General features: G+C 37.7%; 1 protein-coding gene across 2 annotated transcripts in view; it reads right to left on the bottom strand.

Annotated features, from left to right (window-relative positions):
- The window catches only part of LOC115423925 (junction plakoglobin-like), a 285,940-nt gene that overhangs the window by 133,539 nt on the left and 128,843 nt on the right, over positions 1-23,558 (bottom strand). For both annotated transcript variants that reach the window (XM_030140961.1, XM_030140962.1), the window contains one exon: positions 3,991-4,046. In XM_030140961.1, coding sequence (XP_029996821.1) covers positions 3,991-4,006 — 16 coding nt within the window. In that variant the 5' untranslated portion in view covers positions 4,007-4,046. The remainder of the gene's footprint in view (positions 1-3,990; positions 4,047-23,558) is intronic.

Genomic DNA, 23,558 nt, shown 5'->3' with positions numbered 1-23,558 from the left:
TTCTGGCTGTGGAGATGTCCACTCTACTGGCAAAGAAAGCCATCTGAAAGGTGACGGATGATCTGTGGACTGGGTTCTATTCTCAGCCTTTCCTTATTCCCAAGGAGGGGAAACTCAAACCAATTTTGGATTTGAGGGGTCTCAGCAGCTTTTTGAGGCCCTCCAATGCAGAATGCTGAGAGTGCTGAGGGTTCAACAGACTATCCTCCCAGGCAAGTGGTTTGGAGGACACATAGTTTCAGATCCCAGTATGGGAGGGGCACAGACACTATCTCAGGTTTGCCTTCAGTGGAAAAACTTACGAGTTCTGCATTCTCCAACTTGGCATATCTCTAGCACCTCATATTTCACAGCGTGTATGGATGCAGTCTTGGCACCCTATTGTGCTAGTTTGCACTTGTTCAAGGGAACAAAGCCTTAGTGATGTCATCCAGATCCTCCAGCACTTGGAATAACTGGACTTTCACCTCAACAGACGGAGGAGCAGGCCTCAGCCCTCCCAGTCCAGAGTTCCTAGGCATTTGACTAGATGCCAGGGTGGGAATTCTATTTCCTACTCCTGTGAGACAGGCTACCCTCAGGGTCCCATTTTCGGTTGGGGGCCAGAGTGACCTCTAAGTTGTGCCTCTGACTGTTGGGGTTAATGACAGCCCCAGTGCACATACTTCCAGTGGCTCTTCTGAAGATGCAGCTGGGACAGCATTCCACCCTGGGCCTAGGCCTTTCCTCCAGAAGAATCTGTGGCTCATAGTGTTGGTGACACACAGTCTGCATGCTGCTCTCCATTAGTTGGATCAACCAGCTTGGACAGAGCGGTACACTGAGGCCAGCTCTGCATTGCCAGATGGTGCATTTGATGCTTCCCTGGCAGACTGGGGAGCTGTGCATAATGGTAAAGGCCTGGGTGGCTTGTGGTAGTGACCTTTGTTGGGCCAACACATTAATCTGCTGGAGATGCGAGCCATCTCCCCGGCTCTTCTGTAATTCTCATAAGAACTAAAACATTGCCATATTCTGGTATGGACCGACAGCACTGTGGCAGTGGCCTACATACAGTGGCCTACATGTCTTAGCTTGGATCAGATGGGAGTGGGCACATCCACGGCTCAGGTCACTGAGGGTGATTCACATGCACGGTTGGGACAACTTTGCAGCAGATGAGCTCTCCCAGGGGGGACTGCTCCTGGGAGAATGGAGGCTACATCCGGAGGTGGTGAATGAGATCTGGGACAGCGTCAGACCAGCCTAGGCCAATCTCTGCACCATCAGGGAGACAACTAACTGCCCCCTCCTTTTCTCCATATAGAGAGATGACCCTGATCTAGTGGGACCAGTGTTGTCTTAGTAGCATCTTGCACATGGACTATGGGTCTATATATTATGTGTTTGTATATATTTCTTTTGGTTTGAGCACCTAGGTGGGCACTCAGCAACTTCTCATTCGAACTCTATTATTTCTGACGAGCAGCAAGCCTGCTTGTTTCCTCACAGAATATCTTATAGAGTCCCCTTACATATAGAATATGTACTGTAGGGTGGAGAGATAATCTCGATGCAACAGAGAGCAGTTGGTTGTAAGCCAGGTTCTCTGAGTGGAGAGACTATCTCCTCCAACTTATTCCACTCTGGAAGGCATTTCAATCAAGGTCAATCAAAGAGGCCATGCATGCGGGATGCTCACATAACCACAGCATCCAATCAGTGTGTGGCCACCACAGGTGGTGTGTCTTAAAGGTTATCCACATCAGGTGCCCTCGTGGGGGACAGTCTCCGTACATACTGAATATGCTGGATGAAGAGATAGTCTCTCCACTCAGAGAATCTGGGTTACAATGGAACCAACCGTTCCATCCACATCTTTTCTACAGTCTGTGCTTCCATCTGAACTCCATTTTTCAAACCAACAGATTGCTGATCTGCTCTTAATTGGTGTGATTTTTTTTAACCAGCTGAACTGACATTTGTCATTATAACAAAGGTTGTGTTAATCAAAATGTTTCTAAATTAAGTAACCTAATGGTTTCAGCGTGACAGCTGTAAATTCATCTTGTTTTGCACATGATGACACGCAAAATGTTCCTTTGACATGCAATACGACAATATGATGAGTGAAATTTTGTTTGATATAAACAGACTAACTGCTCTGGTGTCTGGAAAGGTGTGTGTGAGAGAAGATGCACACTGAACACACTTTATCTGTTTACTAAAACATTCATGTGTTTTTTGGTGACAACAACAGGCATTCTTCCACCTTAGGAGGTGGGTTTACAAGTCTGAAATATGGTCCAACTAAGTTTCATGTTTTGCTTTGCATTTGGTTGTTTTTTTTTTAACATTCGATACATTTGGTTCTTTTAGTTTTGTTTTCACGCTGAAATTGTAGGATCAGACAAATGCATCCTGCAAGCATGTGCTGCTTCTCCTTTTGTAGACACGTAGGCACGTCTGATGTTGATGGCAAGTTGTTTACTCGCCTCATTTGTGTCTTCAATTTGTTTTTCTTCTTTTTTGTAACACTACATACAAACTTCTGTGGTCTGAAAGTCCAAATAGTGTTTTCACACTAAACATGAATCGCACCATGGTTTGCATTGATCCAAACCAATGCATTCTCTTTAAGTCAGACAGCAGGTTGGCTGTTTTGACCAGAGGACGTTTCACACTAGCTAATTTGGAAAGTGCCAACTACACCAATATGGCAGTGTGTCAGAGTTAAAGCTGATGGAAGAGGTGAAGCCAAATATGTAGCTGGGGCTAAATCTAAACAGGAAAAAAAATGATGGCAAAACTGATTAGGATGCTGGTTTAATATCACATATCCAGACTTATCTCCACTTTTATTTGAGATGTGCCAGTGCTGGAAATTCTGGAGCATTCAATCGATCAAATTTTAGCTATACAGTGCCAAAGTTATCTCATGATACTTGACTCATCTTCACCCATGCTTTTTCATTACTTAGTGTTTATAAGTGGGTCATTAGAGCCAGTGTTGAGTAGTGGAGTCACTAAAGTACCAACATCAGTGGTTTAACGGCATTTCTCAGAAAATGTTATGGTTTTCTAATTCTAATAGCTTTTCAAAAGTTACTAAGAAATAGATTTTAATAGTTAAGCTCCTCCTGGACCAGGTAGCACAGTAGTGGTCATAAAAGTTACATGTTCCATGGACCTAAGGATGAAGTGAGGATGGAGAGGGACTCCTCCATAAGACAATACATCAGTTTAACAGAAACAACAGAGGAAAATATGTATTCAAAAACTAGCCGCATAAATCCAAGAAGTGTGTGCTTTTAACACACATTCAGGTAATTCACAAATAAGCTGCGCGTCACAGTGTGGTGGTGCGTCAAAATGATTAGCCTGAAATGCATGTGGATATACTGCAAGTACACAAACACAGTAAATGTGGAAATAATTATACCACTTAGATAAAGGCTATTATTATTACTAAAGGGTAATTACTGAAGTGAAACAGGAGCCACTTTACATAACAATGCAAAACAATGAAGTGAAAGAAGCAAATACATATAAGACTAAATGAACTAAAATAATATAGATATGTAGTCAGTGTAAACTGACTCGATACTCAATTTAAAAGGTACATTGAAATGCATTAAACTACTTTTGCTACGTCCCTGTGATAACATCAGTGTAGCTAGACTTAATGTGGAGTAAATAGTGGCTTAGCTCACTACATTTTCCATGTGGTAGCAACACTGATTAGAGTCTCCAGTTGGGGTGGATTCAATACATCCTCCTTCAAGGGCTCTGGAAGCATCATTCCTTTCACTTCTATTTACTGAGTGGACATGTGGCACCCTGTGGTAAAATTTGATAAACCAGTTTGGTACAATGTTGGATAAAAAAAACCTAATTTGAAAATGTATACACAGGATTATGTTTATTGCTTGGCTTCCACACTCACTGACAGTTCACTTTGTGGAGCAATTATAAGAGTGAGTAAGAAAATAAATATTCTGTAGAACTTACTTTGCATGGACATCATCTCTCTCCACTGGTACCACTACCTTCTGCAGGCCTCTGAACTGTAGAGAAAGAGAGGAGTCATTAGAAGCTGCAAACATTAATACATAAAAGCTTCAAGGTCATCTGTTTCCAGGGGATTTTTAAACACATATGCAATCATGTAAATACTGTCAAACAGTTGATCATCCCCTTCAGCCCACATATTCAAAGACATTTGATTATGAATGCCTTGAATTAAAAATTTTTTTGCCAAATGCCATTTTGTAAGTAAATATCACCCATAGCAAAGTATAAAATGTTCTCCTCTAATGTACGTTTTACAGAACACTCTCTGTGGTGCTCTGCTGCTGTGATAAGAAATTACTATTTTAAATAAACCCTGTAAACTGCCTGAGGAGAAGTTGTAAGTTACACAAATGTCAATGTTCCGAAGCATATAAAACTCTAGAGTGCACAGTTATCTAATTCCCAGAAGCCATGGCTGGTGAAAGGTCAGAACGTCTCATCTTCCCAGCCAAGAGCTCTTCAGAGGCTGCACTGCCTGCTGGGAATTCACACTAATGCTCAGAAGATGAAGTGTACATAGCCTTGTATGTTCTCCCTTTTCCTTTGATCTTGAATGATGCTTCAGTTGCTGAATGTGAATTACTTCATTGATACAAAACTCATCAACTCTCACAGATGTTTTGTATAAAAATTAGGTTGACGGGGCAGTTTATCTCCAATAAGCCTCATATCACGTAATAGCCATGTGAAATGTCGGTGTTGAGTTGGGTTGAAAGTAGCTGAAAAAAGTGAGTGGAACCACTAAGGTTAAAACACAAAGTCAAAGCAGGAAACTGGTGGGTGTAGCAAACAAGAAGACTTCACTATCAGTGGGTCATACTGCACTCCAACAAACAACCAACATGGCTTTGACCTTTGCAAAAAACATCCTCCCTTTTCTGCAGATTGTCTGTAATAAAATGACTGTCTAGTATCCCAGCACTCAGGTCACCTTATAAGAAATCATTAAATTTGAAAGTTAAACCTTCAACTTTACATTCCCATCAGACATGCATTTCAGATGAGGGACTTAATTATTGAAGCTCTCTCCAAAGCCACCAGACTCCTTTGAAAGACTCCTTGGCTTGTCATTCTTGGGTCAAGAGGACTATGTTTGTGGCCCAACAGCATTTTTGCTGGCGTCCATGGAAAACCAGATCCAGGAATATGTGACAGCCTGTCCCACCTGTCTCAGCATAAAGCATCCTGCAGACATTGTTCTTTTGCATGTGTTCAGATTGCCTGGGTGGTACTGGGGCCCTTAGTTCAGTTCCAGGTTCATTCAGCACCCTGCAGGGAGCGACAGTGAGCTTATCCTCTGGCTACCACCCACAAACTAACGGTAAAAACGGAGGGCTTCAATCAGGAGCTCGACACCAATGTCTGCTGCCTCACTTCCAGACAGCCCACCTCCCGGAACAGGCACCTCATCCAGGTCAAATATGCTCCCTGATCTGAGGTCATGTCTTGTTAACCACCTCTTGTTTCATTCCAGGTCCTATCCTCCAGTCCTGCAACAATATGAATCAGCTGCAAGGTCTTTTAACCTAACTGATGCAATGAGTTGCTTTCTCATTTCTTAAAGCAGCACATGACTTTCATCACAAATTTTTCTTCAAATTTGTCAAACGCCAGTGAGATCCAAATTATCACTAGTCCATTAGTCTTTTCGTGGTTACGCAATTAAATCACTTCCCTCACGGTGAACAACTCTGAAGATGACTCCATCACAAACAGTGTGTTTGTTTACATACCTAACCGATACGCCACTCGGGCCTTTTCAGAAATTCTGTCGCAAAGTGCATTGTGGGAATTGGAATTCCACGCAGCCACAGTAGCACCAAACACGGAGACAACAAGCAATGAACCCCTGTCTGCTACCAGGTCAGACGAAATGGAAGGAATCATTGTAAGTCAGTTGTCATCTTATAATACTGGGTGTGTGATGGTGAAAAACAATACTTAGACATCAGTTTCATGGCATTTTCGGAATATTTCATTGTGTAGTCTTATCATACAGGCCTCGCAGGCATACAGGGTATGAGTGGGGCCTCACTCGCTCCTTACAGTACGCGTATGATATGCCTACACAATGACATATTGTGACAAATGCCATAGAGTGACACATGCATCAGGGTGAGAAGAAAAGCAGATGGAGTGACTACCCATCATGCCTAGTGCCTACAATACAAGGTTATGGGGGCAGTGTTATGATTTGGGTTTGCTTCAGTCAGGTCAAATCAGTATGTGTGTGTGCATGTATATTAAACCAGTGCTACAATTTGCCTCGTCTACCAACCTTTATTTCACCTCACAAAGTATCCAGTTGGATATTTGTGGGTTGGAACTTCATGACACTCATCACCACGTCATCAAGTTGCACTGCATTTTCGTGATGGCTAATCACTGTAGAGTTATGCAGCAGAATTAGCACTAATAGTAATGTATATACTTCTCCAATTGGGGCAAAACAACAAATCACTAACCTAAACAGTAGCACTACTGGCCCCAGTAATGTCAGACTAATGGCAAACAGGAAACTAATGTGACTCACTAATCAAAGTTGGTGTAGAGGTCCAAATATATAATAGTGGTAAAATGAGATAAGGTGGTCAATTAGAAGTTCATTAGCATGTTGTGTTCTGTAGATATCACTGCAGTGCAGTCACAGACATTTTTGACATAATGTGAAAACTGTTCACAATCTAATGATAGTTTTAGTCACTGAGCCAGTTTACATGCACACCAATAATCCAATCATTATCATGTAAACAGAATCTGATTGGCTTTATCCAATAACTGCAGTTATCTGATTATGAGAAATCGGATTAACACACCTAGATTTCTCGCCAATACTCCGATGTCTTCATGCATGTATACAGATTAATCTGATTTCTTTAGCTTTTTTTTTTTTTTTTACATCTGTGCATCTGTAAAAAAAAAAAAAATCTATATAAGCAGAAGTTACACAGCGACAACGTGAGCCAAAGGAAAAAGGTAAACAAACAATGAAATGAAAGATAGCAGCAACATGTGACCTATTTTGTAGTCTTATTAGCTCCTCCCACATTAGGACAGCTAACGCTGACACCGAAGGTGTTGCCATGGACAACAAGACGTTTTGAAAATGTCAGGAAGTGTACGTCTTGCGTCATAACGTATGTATGCACTCCAAAAGAAATCAAATAAGTGCATGTAAACGCATCGCATCTGATTATGACAATTATCAGATTACTCCCACTTATCAGATTTTTATGGTCATGTAAACGGGCTCAGTGTTTAATGGACATGTGAATGATATGAATGGTATACGAGTATATGCATTTACATGGAGAGTAATGAATGTATTTGAGTATCCAGACCTCCCTAGTGTAGAGCACAGACCTTATCTATTAACAATGACTGTACATATTTAATCAATTAACTCTCAATTACATCACACTTCCAGCTAATGTAGCAGCTGATTTGTGAACAGTGCAAAGACAATATTTCAGGAAATTAAATCCAAGCTTTCTGCACTGTTTGTCTTGCTAAAAAAAAAAAAAAAAAAGGAAAAACACATCAGTGCAATAAAAACGCATGGCACTCAAAATCCTACCGCAGTGAAGAGGCACCTGAGGCACCTGTACTTGTTGACAGGAAGCCACTTGTCTCAGCAGCAAGTTAACTTCAAAATATTTCCACTGACTAAACAGGAGACAGCCTTTTACCGCATTGTGGGTTCCAGGAAATTACAACTCTATTGACTATTTTGTCGTGGTTGGGCCTATTTTCTAACATGTTACAGTGCAAAAAATTAACTAATTGACAATAATCAACTGTAGATAATCATTAGTTGATGATCTATACTGTAAATGTATGAACTACTGCTGTTAAATGATAAAAATGTTTAATCAGATTAATCACAGGGTTGCTGTGGATTCATTTTGATTAATCATGATTAAATATCATTCGTTTTTAATCTATATTAATCGTGTTTCCTTTTGCATGAGCAAAGAGACTCGAGAAAGAAGGGAATATATATGCACTTAATGTATTTGTCGCAAGTTGGGTGGCGCATTAGCCGAAGCACTAGCAGAATCTAACGTATGCTTCACATTAATGTGCCATTTTAAGATGGAAGTGATTCAGTGAAGAGAAAACTCCTTCCTGCTGAGTGTGTATAATACTTCATGTAGGTCGAATGTTTTGTCTTGGTTTTTTTTGTCCTCATATTTCCATCCAGAGGGCCAACGTACTGTTTAGTGTCTTCCATTGTTATGGGTTGGTTCTGCTGCCTGTCACTACTGGATCAACTGACCATTTGTTCATGTGCGACGCTAACTCTACCTGGACAAACTGACCCAAATGCGTTGGCAGAGACGTTGAATGAATGAATGAATGAATGAATGAATGAATGAATGAATGTTTATTTCAGTTAAATACAAGATACAAAACACACACATATAAAAAAGACAACAAAACAAAACACCTACATATTAAAAAAGAAACAAACAAGCATAAAATTAACACATTTTGTAACTGAAAAAGGAAGAAGCTGAAGCCGGAGGCTTATTTCTGCTTCTCCTATTTACACCCTTAGTCCATGTCCACACCTTAAGTTGCAACAGAAAATACTTAAACTTAAATTATACTACATTCAGTGTAATAAGTTATTTTGTAAACATATTACTCTCATAGCCCTTCATAATTTGACCAATTAAATTCTTTTTGAAACTCAACAGTGAGCTACACAATTTCACTTCATCCTTCAATTCGTTCCATAGCTTGACACCAATAACTGAAACACTGTGATATTTAACGTTTGTTCTTACTTTACACTTTTCAAACACAAACATCCCTCTTAAATTATAATGTCCTTTTCTTAACTTAAAGATTTTCTGAATACAAAAAGGAAGGTTTTTACTTTTAACGTGAAACATAAATTCCATTGTTTTTAAATATACAATGTCAAGAAATTTTAGCAAACCAGATTCTACAAAAAGTGGATTACTTGATTGGAGATAACCAGCTTTGTTTATGACTCTAATAGCTTTTTTTTGGAGTTTAATTATTGGGTCTAAATTAGTCTTATACACATTGCCCCATATTTCCACACAATATGACATATATGGCATTACAAGTGAACAATACAACATATGCAAACATTTTTTGCTTAACAAGTCTCGAGTTTTATAAAGAATCGCAACAGCTTTGGACATTTTGCGTTTGATATATTCTATTTGTGGTTTCCAACAGAGTTTATGGTCAATAATCACTCCCAAAAATTTTGTTTCATACACCCTTTCAATTTCAATTTCATTAATTTTCAGTTTATATCATCACTTCCCCTAGCACCACCAAAAACCATAAATTTTGTTTTATCTTCATTAAGTGATAACTTATTTACATCAAACCATTTTTTTAACTTGCTCAATTCCTTTTCCACAATTTCTAATATTTGTTTCATATTTACTCCCGAATAAAGCAAATTAGTATCATCTGCAAATATTGTAAATTTTAACTTACTAGATGCCATAAAGATATCATTTAAATAAAGTATAAATAACTTGGGTCCCAGAACTGAACCTTGTGGGACCCCACATGTTACGTTTCTAAGTTGTGAATTTGTATTTCCAATTGATACATACTGAGACCTATTTTGTAAATAACTTTTTAACCAGTTTTGCGTCACACCTCTTATACCATACATTTCACATTTCCGGAGTAATATTGAGTGATCAATTGTGTCAAATGCTTTCCTTAAATCAATAAAAACACCAACAGTATGTTGTTTCTGATCCACCGCTGTTGCTATATTTTCTGCAAATTCCATTACTGCTAAAGATGTTGATCGGTTTTTCCTAAATCCATACTGATGATCATTTAATATCCTATATTTGTCTATGTAGTCATCTAACCTCTTTACAAACAGTTTCTCAAGAATTTTAGAAAACTGTGGTAACAGTGACACCGGTCTATAATTTGACACCATGTGCTTATCACCATTTTTATAAATCGGAATCACTTTAGCTATTTTCATATTTTCTGGAAAAGTACCTGTTTGAAATGATTTGTTACATATATACGTGAATGGTTGAAGGATACTGTTTATCACTTGTTTTATGAGTGACATATCAATGGAATTTCTATCAGTAGATTTTTTATTTTTAGATTTCCTGACCACTTCCAACACTTCACTTTCACAAACTCCACCAAGAAACATTGAATTATTGTTTTCAATAGCAAAATTAAAGGTTTTATCATCCTTTTCCCACTTGGTAATATCTTTTGCCAAATTAGGACCGACATTAACAAAAAAATCATTAAATATATTCACGATGTCCTCTGTATTTTCCACCACAGTGTCACCAGTTTTAACAACATATGTAGCAAAATTCTTTTTATTACTTTTTTTAATCATATCATTTAACACTTTCCAAGTACCTTTAATATCATTTTTGTGTATTTCTAACAACTTATCATAATAGGCTTTTTTATGTGTTCTTATAATTGCTGTCAATCTATTTTTGTATCTTTTATATTTATTCTCTTTTTCTTTCGTTCTGTGCTTCAGGAATTCCCTATAAAGACTGTTTTTCTTCTTACAAGCCTTTTCCAATCCCTTAGTTAACCATGGTTTCTTATTCTTTTTAAGATCTTGTCTATATTCTTTCACAGGACAATGTCTATTGTACAATGTCAGAAATATGTCTAGGAAAGCATTATATGATTCATTAACATCATCTACATAAACTTCATGCCAGTCATAATTTATTAATTCCTCCTTTAAGGCCATAATTGCTTCTGGTGACTTTGTTCTTACCAAACAAGGTTTTTGCTTATAGTTGGTTAAAGATAATTTGTTGTTCATTTCCAGTTCTATAAAAACTGGCAAATGATCACTTATGTCAGTCAGAAATAGACCACTCGTTATTTCACCATCAATAATGTTTGTAAAAATATTATCAATCAATGTTGCGCTTTCCAATGTGATTCTACTTGGTTTTGTAATTACAGGGTGAAAACTCAAACTAAACATAGTGTTTACAAATTCTGCTGTTTTTGCATGTTCATTCCATTTCAATAGATCAATGTTAAAGTCACCACAAACCAAAATCACCTTATCACATTTTTTTTCATATAAATTAGTAATCTCCTTATTGAATTTCTCAATACATGAGTTCAGAGTCAATTCGTTCAGAGTCATTCTGCTGCAGATGGGTTAACTGCATTAAAATTTGTAATTAGATTACTCATGATGATGGATTAATCTGCGTTAATGTGTTAATTTTGACAGCCCTAGTATGAACATATCCTCAATTCAGGTGGATCACACCTATCCACTTCATTCCCCTCCCTGTCGAAAGAACCTTTCATGGTCCTGTGAGTGACGTGGTGGGGGAGTTGACACTCAAGGCAGACTTCCACATCATCTTAGCTGTAGTGCTTCATCAAAGTATCTGAACATTAAAGCAGCTTGTTGTGAACAGCAGCTGTGTGTGGCAGTGCAGTGCTCGGCCTCCTGAGCTCACATTGTCAGTATGTGTTGTAAAGCTGTAAATTGCTCTGTGCCTCCATATGTTGGTTGGAGTCCCCGCCTAATTAAAAATGAACAGACTCTATAGGATATACACAGAGTTAAATGTCACCAAGCATTTTGTTGAAAAATGTTGGGGTGCTCACAGAGTGGTGTTTGAGCACAACAAAGGAAAGTGAACGTCAACACATAAGACAAAAGTAGAAGCTGCAAGACTGACAGAGAAGAGGCAGACGAGTGCAAAAAGAAGCCCAACATATTGCTCGCAGTACCAGGTTGTTCCTGAGGGTGTTCAGTGACATCAATATGAGCCGACCAGGGTCTGCAGTCTGTTGTAAAAGCGATCTTATTTCCCCTGCAGCTGTAAAACAGATGCCTTCTTCATGACCGCAAGACGCTGAGCTTCACTTGTGTATATCTGATGCCATCACTGGCACTAAATCATTGAGCATTGTCTCTGAAGTAAATATGTGAGTGTTCAAGAATTTTTTATGCCACAGCACATCCTGTGGCTTCGAGCACCATCACTGGCCTCTCATTTTTTTATGCATTCTCTAGATATGTTTCTTTTAACTTATAACGGAATGTTTTTAAGTGTACTACTAAAGAGAGAAACGTCCCTAGAACATACATTTTCAACACATAGATTTTGACAATAGCATGGTTATGGTATAGTTAATTTGGGCATTAAAAGCAACTTGGTTATGTTTAGAAAAAAGGAGTCAGATGAAGGGCTAAAATAAGTACCACCATTACTATTCCAACCACCTCCTACTGCCTTTAACATCATATTCAACATCATCCTGATCCTTAGGGTTAGTGCCTAATGCAGTGTTCTTCAACCTTGGGGTCGCAACACCATGTGGGGTCAACTGGAATTCAAATGGGGTCACCTGAAAGTTCTAGTAATTGATAAAAATTAATTAAAAAATTGCTAATAAAAAATATTTTTAATAATTCAATATATATTTCTTATAATTAAAACACCACACACTTTTCCTAATGAAATCAAGTTCAATTAAAATGCAGGATATAATATCTTAGAGGGCATATCTTGATTGACCCGATCATGTGACCTCATGCATTACAACTCTTCAACCTGCCCAGACAGACGCAGTCAGCTTCTTCGCCCGGCCTGGCCCCACTAAGACATCTCCAAGAGAAACTGAGAAGCAGACACCAAAAAATTGCATTATATAGATTATATAACCTAAGTATTGTCTAAAATTAATGTTTATTTGCAACTAGGGATGTAATGATAACCGGTATAATGATAAACCGCGGTAAAATTTCTGACGGTTAGTATTACCGTTTAAATTGTAATTATTATGATAACAGTGTTGGATTACCGCATCTAGAAAACTCACAGTACTGTTCATTTCCTGAAGAAGCAGCAGCACTCCAGGCGTGTGTGCGCAGTTTGTAATGTTTGGCCTCTGAAAACATGGCTGAAGGCACCTGCACGGACAGAGCTCCAAAGATTCGGGGATAGGGGCACCCCGCACGGACCTGGTCTGTCTGACTGCGGGTCGGTCCGAACAAGCACGCGCACGGACTCAGTCCGTTCTAGCAAGCGAGCGGACAGACCTGGTCCGTGCTAGTGTTAACCCCTCCCTGGCCCCCAATGATTCAGATCCTCACCCAACATTGAAACCGTCTGAATATAGATACTCAGGACAAACTCATGTCAGTTCAAATGAGCCCAAATGAGTGAACTTCAACTGTACAAAGACACATGATGTGTGTAAAAACCAAAGGAGAGGAGGCTTTATGAACTGAAGGACATTCAACTGTAAATCCACTGACTGACCTCCAGAGGAACTGGACCAGAGGACACTGACCAGGACTAAACCACTGACCAGCCTGGATCAGATCAGCCTAACATGTTTTAAAATCCTAATTCTTTCAGAATATTTACATTTGTTCATTAAATAGTTCAGGAAAATATGACTGTGTTTCACTTTCTGTTTGTGTGTACAATAGTGTATATGTGTGACACTGTGAATGATTTGATCTGGAAAATGCTCAAATAAACTTCACTATGACCTGTCCAACTACTTTTTTTCCACACTCAAAAACACCTCACCACCACACCACCTTGACTTAGAGTCTGGTTTTGACCAACTCTATATATAAAATGTCAAGAGATAACTTTTTTGTGATCTGGCGCTATATAAATAAAATTTGATTGATTGAGTGATTTAATTGGTTTTCCCCTGTAAGTCGCTTTGGAAAAAAGCGTCTGCCAAATGCGTAAACATAAACATAAACATAAACATAAACCTCAGGAATCAATAGGAGAATTGATAAGGAATTGGATTGATAAGCAGAACTGATAATGGCATTGATATTGATGAAATCCTATCAGTTTCCACCCCTGGTGCAGATATCTCTTGTGTCCACAAAGTGCCAACTTTAATGCATATTTGTATGTTTGTTGTTTACATGTTATTACTTGAATGTTTCTGCAACAGAAAGTACATTGTGCATGTTACTTTATTATTTTTTTTCAAAATACAACTTGGTTATATTATTTCAGTGTGTGTATTAGTACTTTTTGAACATTTTGAGCACATTTCAACAATACCGCGATAATAATGATAAAGTATGAATGATAGTTCATTTAATATATTACACTTCTAAATTATGTTTATCATTTTCAGCTTGAAATTGGATATTTGTGCTTAATAGTGTGTATTGGGCTCTACTAAATAAACTACGTTGACATTGCAAATGTTGCACAATAGCCTTATACACTGACAATACCAGATTCTGTCCATATGTGTGTTTATCGTCTGTAGCTGGGGTCTGTCCTCTGGAAAACAGGTCTGTTCATTTCACACATTTGGCTCCATCTTTTTCCAACACCTTTCTTTTCTTTAACCTGGCCTTTTGGGCTCTACCTGGCCTCTTCCTGCCCTCCATCACCACCACCATTCTGTTGCTAAATTTAATTTTACCGCTCCAGAAAAGACGACTCATTGGCCCAACGAACTTAAACATTTGGGAGGGAAGAATTCCCTCAGATGGTAAAACCCATTGAACCCACTGTGATGTAGGGGCTGCGCTGTCAGATGAATGGAGAAGGAATGCAAGATGATGATTAGAGAAGTGGCAGATAAGTGTCCAATTTATTTTTCCCATTCAAACAGCCCAAACTCCAGATTGACATGAGCCAGCCCAACAGTAATCCTCCTGAATCTCCTGATTAGCCACTCTGGTCCTGTTATACACCGAATATGTTTACATGCACTCTAATAGTCCACTGTTATTCTGAACATGTCATTTTAGTGACACATGTCATGTAAACAGTATATTCTGTTTGGATATTCTGAATTAGTTCTGTCTAGGAATGGACTGTTTTCCAACGCAGACCGGGTGGGCTATGCCGGTATTATTCTGGTTTCATGCAGATTCTTTGGATATGTACACAGCACATTTAGAAAATGCACTTTAATACAACATAAGTTTGTAGGTGACACATGACCCCTGTTTCCAATCATTTGGTGTAGAGATAAGGTTCCTCTATGAGAGATGAAGAAAAGTCTACATTTCCACATTAAGACAGAGAATTTTAAGAGGTGTATAGATATGAGCAAATATCAAATAGCCAACTGTTTCCAGGAGGAATAAAAGAGGAAAAGATCCTATTTTTAATCCAGGTATGAGAGGCTGGATGTAAACTGTCAGACACTGATGCTCATAAAGGTGGAATATTTAGTTTCAGACACATTCCTCTTATTATTCCTATTTATACACATCAGTAATCACCTTTGAGTCCCAGTTCCACTTTATTGATCTAGAATGAATCACAAATTGTCATAATAATTTCATGAGAAGACAAAAAAAATGTATTAAAACTTCACTGGTAACTGTATAACTGAATATAATTTTCTTATATATGTACAACTAAGAAAATTCCTATTAATAATAATAGGAATTTTGTTGTTGGCATACTTAGGGAAAAATATATTGTGTGCTTTATGTATTTTATGTAAATGCACGCAGAGATCAAGTTCTATTTACTATCCTGGGTGTTAAAATAAATGATGTTCTATGGATAGTTTTGAAAATAGACACCACATGCTCATGACCAAGGGACAGAATGTGATGAACTGCAACTGTGAACAAACTAATTATTATAAGCTTAATTTGTAAGGATAAAAAATGCGATAATCAAGTAAACATAACAAATAAGTTCAAGAACAACCTGGTCTACTTCACTTTTTCAAGTTGAGACATTCTGTGTAGAAACACTGTTATCCACACAAGTCTTTAAAATTTACGTAATACATCAGAAGTAAAACTACATGTAATATTAACCGAACCGTAACAGATAAACAGACCGTCTGCATTCAAAATGTTCCTTTGAGCCCATTTTGAGTTTTACTTTCAGATAATGTGACTGTTACCTGTAAAAGTGGAATTAGGATAAGCCTGTCAATTGCAAAGTGCCTGATTATGTTGGATTAGTTCAATCAGTAGAATCCACATCAGTCGTCTGAGGAGAGCACAGCCTTTCCACCAAAACAAAATGTTTCAAAGAAATGCTAAATTCCTTGACTTAAGTGTAAATCCATAAAACCTACTGTATATCAGCAGCATACAATGAACAGAGCTGATGACAGCGTAGGAGGTGAACACAGCAGAGCTTCCAGCAGCTAAAACGTTTCATATGTTTTCAGAAGTTGGTGTTTTTGAACACCGCCAAGCTCACTTTATACATTCCTCCCTTCATAAAATGAATGCTTCCATGTCCCAGTTACATGGTAATTGATTTTCATGACATGTAGGCCTTTAGAGGCTGAGTCTTGTGTAATTCCACAAATTAAGTCCTTTCTAGGTGTGCGGATGTAAATGTGGAGACAGTTATAGCAGCCTGTCGGCAGAAGATAATGGACTGACATGTTTGAAGCTTAGATGGTGTGTGTGTGGGTGTGTGTGTATGTGTGTATTTTCTGTGTATTACGTATATGACTTTTTATGTGTCTGTTTATGTGTGATACTAAATTTGATGAATGTTTTGACATAAATGTTGCCTGTCAGAAGAAAGCACAGATTTTTTTAAATTTTTTTTTGACAGAGTCTGAACTGTTACATGTTGTGCATTTGGACCACACACTGTTGAAAGACACTGTAATAACCCTAACAATGTGAAGCCAAATCATCTCGATCTCAGCCTGGCTGTTGGCTGTAACACGGTTCATAAACCCCTCCACTTCCATGTTATGCTGCAGAACAATGGACTAAAACCTCTGTACACACCCAGTGATTTTTTTTACTCTGAAGTAATTTCACAAGACTTACTTTTGTTCAAATAACTATGTCACTAGGGCTATGCAATTAATCGAAATTCAATTACGATTTCGATTATTAGACGCAACGATTACAAAAATTATGTAATCGAGAAAAAAACAATTATTAATTTTGAGTTGTTTTAATTCACGCGCACGCAAGCTACCATGAGCTGCTCTGCCCCGCCCCCCTCTAAACTACAGCTGCCAGCTAGCCGGCAGGTCTGCCCCAAGAGGAAAGTTGTACCTAGCGGTCTGGAAAAACGACAGGAGAATCACAGCAGAAGTGCTTGGTAAACAAAAAAGGCAAGTCAAATTCAATTGTATGGAATCACTTTGGGTTTGATGAAGAAGACGAAGAGCAAAAACACATCACGTGCAAAAAGTGTTTCGTAGTTGCGTCCGCACCGACCGCTAACACAACAAACCTTTTGAACCATCTGAAGTTTAACCACCGCCACCTTTATCATAATCTTATGAAAAACTAAAACACATAAAAACAACTTCGTCCGGATTGCAATCTTCAGTCTCCGAATCTCTTTACGCTGCAACTCCCGTATTAACCTAACCTAACCCGTATAACCTTAACGTACGTATTCTAGATGGCTGATGTACACAGAAGGCCTGAACTGAAACCTTACGGCACGCCACTGAATTTACTATGTTTCATACTACATTGAACATACTTGAATTTATAATTTGCACTTTACGTGAGCTTTTTTTTTTTTTTTTTTTAAATTGCTACAGTTCTATGGCAAGTCTATAGCAGTTTAATTACAGTGCACTATTTATTTACAAAAGGAAATATACTTGAATTTACAGTACACTTATTTGCATTCAAAGATTTGTTTCGTACAAAAGTGAACATACTTTGTTTTAGTGGTTAAAAGCTTTATTTATGTTTAAAGAGTATATTTTACATTGTTTTGCAAGAAAAAAAATAAACTTTAAGGTTAACAAATAATCATTTTTAATAATCGTGATTTCAATTATTGCTAAAATAATCGTGATTTTTTTTTTTTTTTTCTATAATCGAGCAGCCCTACATGTCACTGTGCAGACTGCAGCAAGACCACCCGGCAGCCATGACCGCAGGATATCTGATTCATTTTTACACGTGGGAAGAAAACAGCATCACCCCTCCCTTTATGTAAATATACATTATCTGATTTGAACTGCTTAGTTTTGGTTTCACCTGACAGTCCACTTAAGTATTACATCACACACACTAAAGAATGTCATACATAGTTACATCCTGAGGTCATCAGCTCACCATGTCACAATTAGACTGAATATAAGTGGTGCCAGGAACAACAAACCCTGCCCCTCACACGTATTATAGCTTATTTTGGCATCAATCCAGCTGTCATCATGTCTATGTCTATGCTAACATCAGCGAACGCATAGACATGATGACGAGACAAATTTCAGCCATTATAAGTAAATGGCAAATAAAAAAAAATTTTTTTAAATTTAAAATTCATAAAAAAATTTAACTGACCTACTTTTCCCAAAATGTAATCACATCTATTCTGGGTCACTAGCAATCTAGAAACCCTATTTCGTATGAATTCAACCAACAGTTTTGCTGCTAAAGTATTAAACAAACCGAACTAAAAACAAAAGCTCTTGCCTCCCCTTTAGGGGGCGAGTTAATAGAAGTAGACAGAGAGCCATGGCATCACCCATTGGTTTCTGGACCGCTGCTTTCAAGTTGTGACTTAACAATTTGGCCATTGCCATCTTGTCTTCTTCTAAGCCGAAGTGACAATATTCGTAAACAACGCTAAAGCTACAGGAGTGTGAGAGGTGGTGGATGAGCTAATGCTAAACACTGGCTTTCTAGTGCACAGTAAAACACACAGTAAAATATTAACCCATAAAGGCCCAGTGCTACTTTTGTGTCAGTTCCCCAATGAATTTTTCTGTAGATTTAACTCCTCTTAAGCGATTTATCGCCTATTATTACAATAATATCCCCCATACTGCGCATTTTTTTTCAGTGTAAATCATGTATTTTGCTGTATTTAATTTACTGATCATGTAGATGTTTATAAAAGTTCAAAGTAAATTCAAAGGTTATTATATCAGAAACAGATAAAACTGAAGCAAAAGTGACTTTTTCAATAAAGATATTAATAAGTGAATGTAAAAACAAGTGTGTCCATCCACTGTCACTGATCCAACTCCATGAGTTTTACTGGTGAATCAGTGTTGTAGAAGATGACTGTTTCCAAAGTAACTAATGTTACAATGTTCATCTTTGTTACCCAAATTTGTTTGTTCTAAAAAAATGTAACTTTGTCACAGTTATAAGACAATTGCACATTTCCTATTTTTATTTAGAAAAATACTGGTTCAGGGCTCAGTCTAGTTGAGCAAATTTGTACAGTTCAATTGAAAATCTAAGTTATTTTATTTTTAACAAAAAATTATCCGAGGAAAATCAAAAAGTATTGTTACAAAATTGATGTTTCTTTCAATAAAAGTTATAATTGCATCACTGTTATGTAGCACCTTTGGTCCTAACTTTTAGGTTAAAGAGATACTCCCATCACTCTGTGTCCAGTAGGAGTTGCACTGTAGGACGCTACTCACAAAAGGAGCGGGTGTTGGATTATGAACAGGTGACACTTTCATGTCAGCACACAACAATTAATAAACATTTACAGCTTAGAATTACATTTATTTACCAAAATAAGGCGTCATAAAATAACAGTAAAAACAAAACTAGAAAAGCACTCAGAGAGCGCAGACCACCGCCAAGGCAGATCACCCCCCCCACACACACACACACACATCACCACCAAAATTTAATAATTTGTTCCTTAAGCCAGTATCAACATTTCCTGAAAATTTCCTGAAAATCTATCCATTACTTTTTGAGTTATCTTGCTAACAGACAGACAGACAAACCCTGATGAAAACATAACCTCTGCTGTTTCACTTGGGGGAAGTAATAATAAGAGTCCACTGAAGTAAAGTTCTCCCACTCAAGGCTCTGGTAAGTTCAGTTATGAAAAGGGATTCCCAATGTGTGTGTGTTAGTTCTGTGTTTACGTCCACTCAGTTACTCCATCCTCAATTTCTACTACCCGGGTAGGTGAGGAGTGTGTGTATCTTATCTGTCTTCAGAATGAGTGATTCAGATGATCTGAAGTCTTCATGTAGGTTCTGCAGTTGGTCACACAGCATCTCCAACTCTCTCTCTCAGAATTGCTGGGCTGGGCTCACCATCTAGTCATCTCTTTCTATTCCTCTGACAGTTGATCAGGCTAACCAGGGGAACAAAAAAAAAAAAAAACCTACACAAAAGGTGCAAAGTTGTGAGATTCTTCATCTGATTCTGTCTGTTTCTCATGAGTTCTCAGTATCTTTCTCAGACCTATGCATCAAATATATCACCAAGCTTCAAGGAAATACATATACATATTACAGTGAATTACTACGGATTATAACAATTAGTTTTAACCCTACATGTAATCAATTATTCATGAATTACCATACACAACAGTGCTATTTTAACAGACACATAGTTTATGCATCCTTTAAACCTATATTTGACATATATCATCAATTTTAGCTATTTTAAGCCACCTCTTTTAATATTGAACTGTTTAACATCAAAATGAAATACAATTTTACTACACAATAGAGCAATTTCTTAATCAAAATGAAATATACTACCCCTCAGTGGCACTGTTACCCATTGCAGTGGTTAATAACATGAAATTAGAAATTCAAATGGCATTAAAAATAAATGAAATGCCTCTCAGTTCACAGTATATATCAAGTTCACTTTAGCTTAGCGATTAGCATGAGCTAAGCATAACAAACATTAAAGCTATTAGCAACTCGCGCTAGCGATTAGCATATCGGGGTTATTAGCATACAAACTAGCGATCTTTTCTTAAGAATTAAATTATATAATGAAGTGCACAATAGTTATGAAAAAACATTGGAAAATACCTCATGACATCTATTGAGCAAAGCAGACTAACTCACACCAAGTTAATAGCACAATAAGCGTTTTTTTTTTTCCTTCAGAGCAGCTAGCAAAAAGCCGGCTAAGGATCTGCTAACTCACCGGAAGTTCAGCTAGCATAAATTCTCATGAGGGGATTTATCCTCCTCGGCTCACAGCTTATCGGGATGAAACCTGGATATGTCTGTGACTACCGGGGTCAGACTGTGCATGTCTTTTTCCACTTATCCGCCTAGAGTCGACTGCAGTATGCTTCGTGTTTTGCTACCGTCTCCTTCGTGTCTGTTGCCTCCTGCCTCATGTCTGAAATGTGATGTCGTGCACAGGTGCAGACTACAGGTGATACTTGATTAGGCTCACAGGGAATGCAAACAGTCATGGCCCCCTACAGGAGGAGCACTGAGGGTGTCTAAATAACACACACAGGGTTAGTGACCTGACTTTTCATGTGGGTTACAGCTGGGGTTGAGAGAAAAAGAGTGAGAACCACTGTGTTAGTTCAACATAGATACTGAATTACACGTTCATGGCTGTTGTGCAGTTAGATTCATATTCAAATGCCTTATATAGCCTCATAGTTTATATTAACCCTATAATGCCAAACATATAATATTTGATACATGCGTTTTGAAGCCCTCTACATGACCAGTGTGATATGTTTTTTCTTGAAAAACCTGATGTATACAATTAGGTACATGCAATACACAGACAATCCACCAGGGGGGAGGAATTTATTTACCAGAGGCCTTTCCAGTGACACTACAAGACTGTCATTAATGAGGAAGGAGGAAAAACTGTGACAATTTTGAAAATGAATTACCAATGTGTTAGATATGTTTGTGTTATATTATGTTTTTGTTTGTTCAAAAATAATAATATTTGAGCATTGAGACCTGATGTATCAAATATGATACAAAATTGAAACTCATACATGGAAATTAATATTTGAAAAAAATATTTTTTTGACTGCTCAGAAAGACCAATAAAAGACTCCAGTTTCAAAGAACTGGAATTTATATATGGGATGATGATCACAAAAAAGGCTCAGTTTAAGCCTTTGGAAATCTGAGGCTGTGCCTCTTTTCAAAACATGGTTGACAGACCTGACCTCTATGCTTCACATGAAGATCAGATACAACATGAGTAATAATCTAAAGACATTTTATAAGATTTGGCAGCCTTTTTTGGACCATATGGCTCAAACCATTGAAGACCTTGGCCAGGGAAGTGGTCCATAACATGCCACTCACCTGTTTTTTTTTTTTTTTTGTAGGAATCTATGAGGAATTCAGCCAGTTTATTACTTAATTTTTTTTGTTTTGTCTTCTCTTTCTTTCTTTCTTTCTTTCTTTCTTTCTTTCTTTCTTTCTTTCTTTTGTATTTATTAATTTCTTTTCTCCGTTGTATTTCTGTAAGCTACTTGGCTGTTTGAAAAACAATAAAAATATATACTTTAAAAAAAGAAATGGAATTTTTTGTCAATGATTTAATGGTTCAGGCTTTACAGGGTTAAATATGGGCGCATTCTCCAATTAGTTTTTTTTTTATAGATCCCGACTTTTATGTGGGGATGCCAGCTTGCCCTCCATGTCTTGTTGTGTGAATATAAAATGTTTTTAATGATATCCATGATTTGTGTGTAACATGTCAACCATGCTCTGGCCTCCATGTCCTGTTCACACTCCTGGAAAGTAAGCAATTAAAATAGGGTCAGGTCAAGGGAACACACTCATCTATGGGAAAAATCTAAGTTTCTCTTATCCTATTCTGTATGCACTCATTTATTAGCTTATTACTGGGATGTATAATAAATGCTTTTATTCGAACTATTGGACTTGTTTTCTAGACACATTGGTCCTTACATCATAATAGGATCAAGAATTGAAACCGTGTCACTAAAATCTGAATTACTAAGTCCAAAAGTTTTCAATGTATTTTCCTAAATTTTGACATCAGTGCAGCTTAATATGTAACACATCATAGATAAATGTAAGTGAATTTCCTGTGGGAACCGCATGTTAAGCCCTTTGCCGTAAACCTTGTTAAAATCAGTGACATTTTGATAAAATCGTATTACCGAGCACATTTTCACCCCTTGACGCCGCCGGGCATAATTTACCATTTCCATCACAGAAACAGCTGAGACAGCCAGGTTATTATTTTCCTGGTCCAGCCTCCTTGAGATTATATTGGTCTGTATGAGGAACCTGAACTAAAATGAGTTTGATACCCATGTTCCAAATTAAAAGTTCGAGCTCTGTTAGTTTGAATAATAATAGTTAAAATAGTTGGTGTTGCAGTCAGGACACTGAAAATAATGTGGCATAAATAAAACCATCTCCATGCCCGAGACCAGAAAATGTGTTTTTATTATTGCCTGTTGCTACAAATATGCAACAAACTCAAAACTTGATCTATTTTATGCGCTATAATCAAATTACCAGTCTCCACTTAATTAGCATCTACTTGAAAGCAAAAACAAAAATAATATATTTTAAATAGATTTTCATTTACATTTAAGGCAGATGTTTTTTTCCAAGTCGACTTACAGGAGAAGATTAACAATTAAGCTCTCTCTCTCTCTCTCTCTCTCTCTCTCTCTCTCTCTCTCTCTCTCTCTCTCTCTCTCTCTCTCTCTCTCTCTCCTCCTCTCATCTCTCTCTCTCCTCTCTCCTCTCTCTCTCGTCTCTCTCTCCTCTCTCTCTCTCTACTCTCTCTCTCTCTCTCC

This window comes from Sphaeramia orbicularis, chromosome 8 (genome assembly GCF_902148855.1).
Source record: "Sphaeramia orbicularis chromosome 8, fSphaOr1.1, whole genome shotgun sequence".
NCBI classification, from domain to species: Eukaryota; Metazoa; Chordata; class Actinopteri; order Kurtiformes; family Apogonidae; genus Sphaeramia; species Sphaeramia orbicularis.
This window is presented reverse-complemented; position numbering and strand designations above follow the sequence as displayed.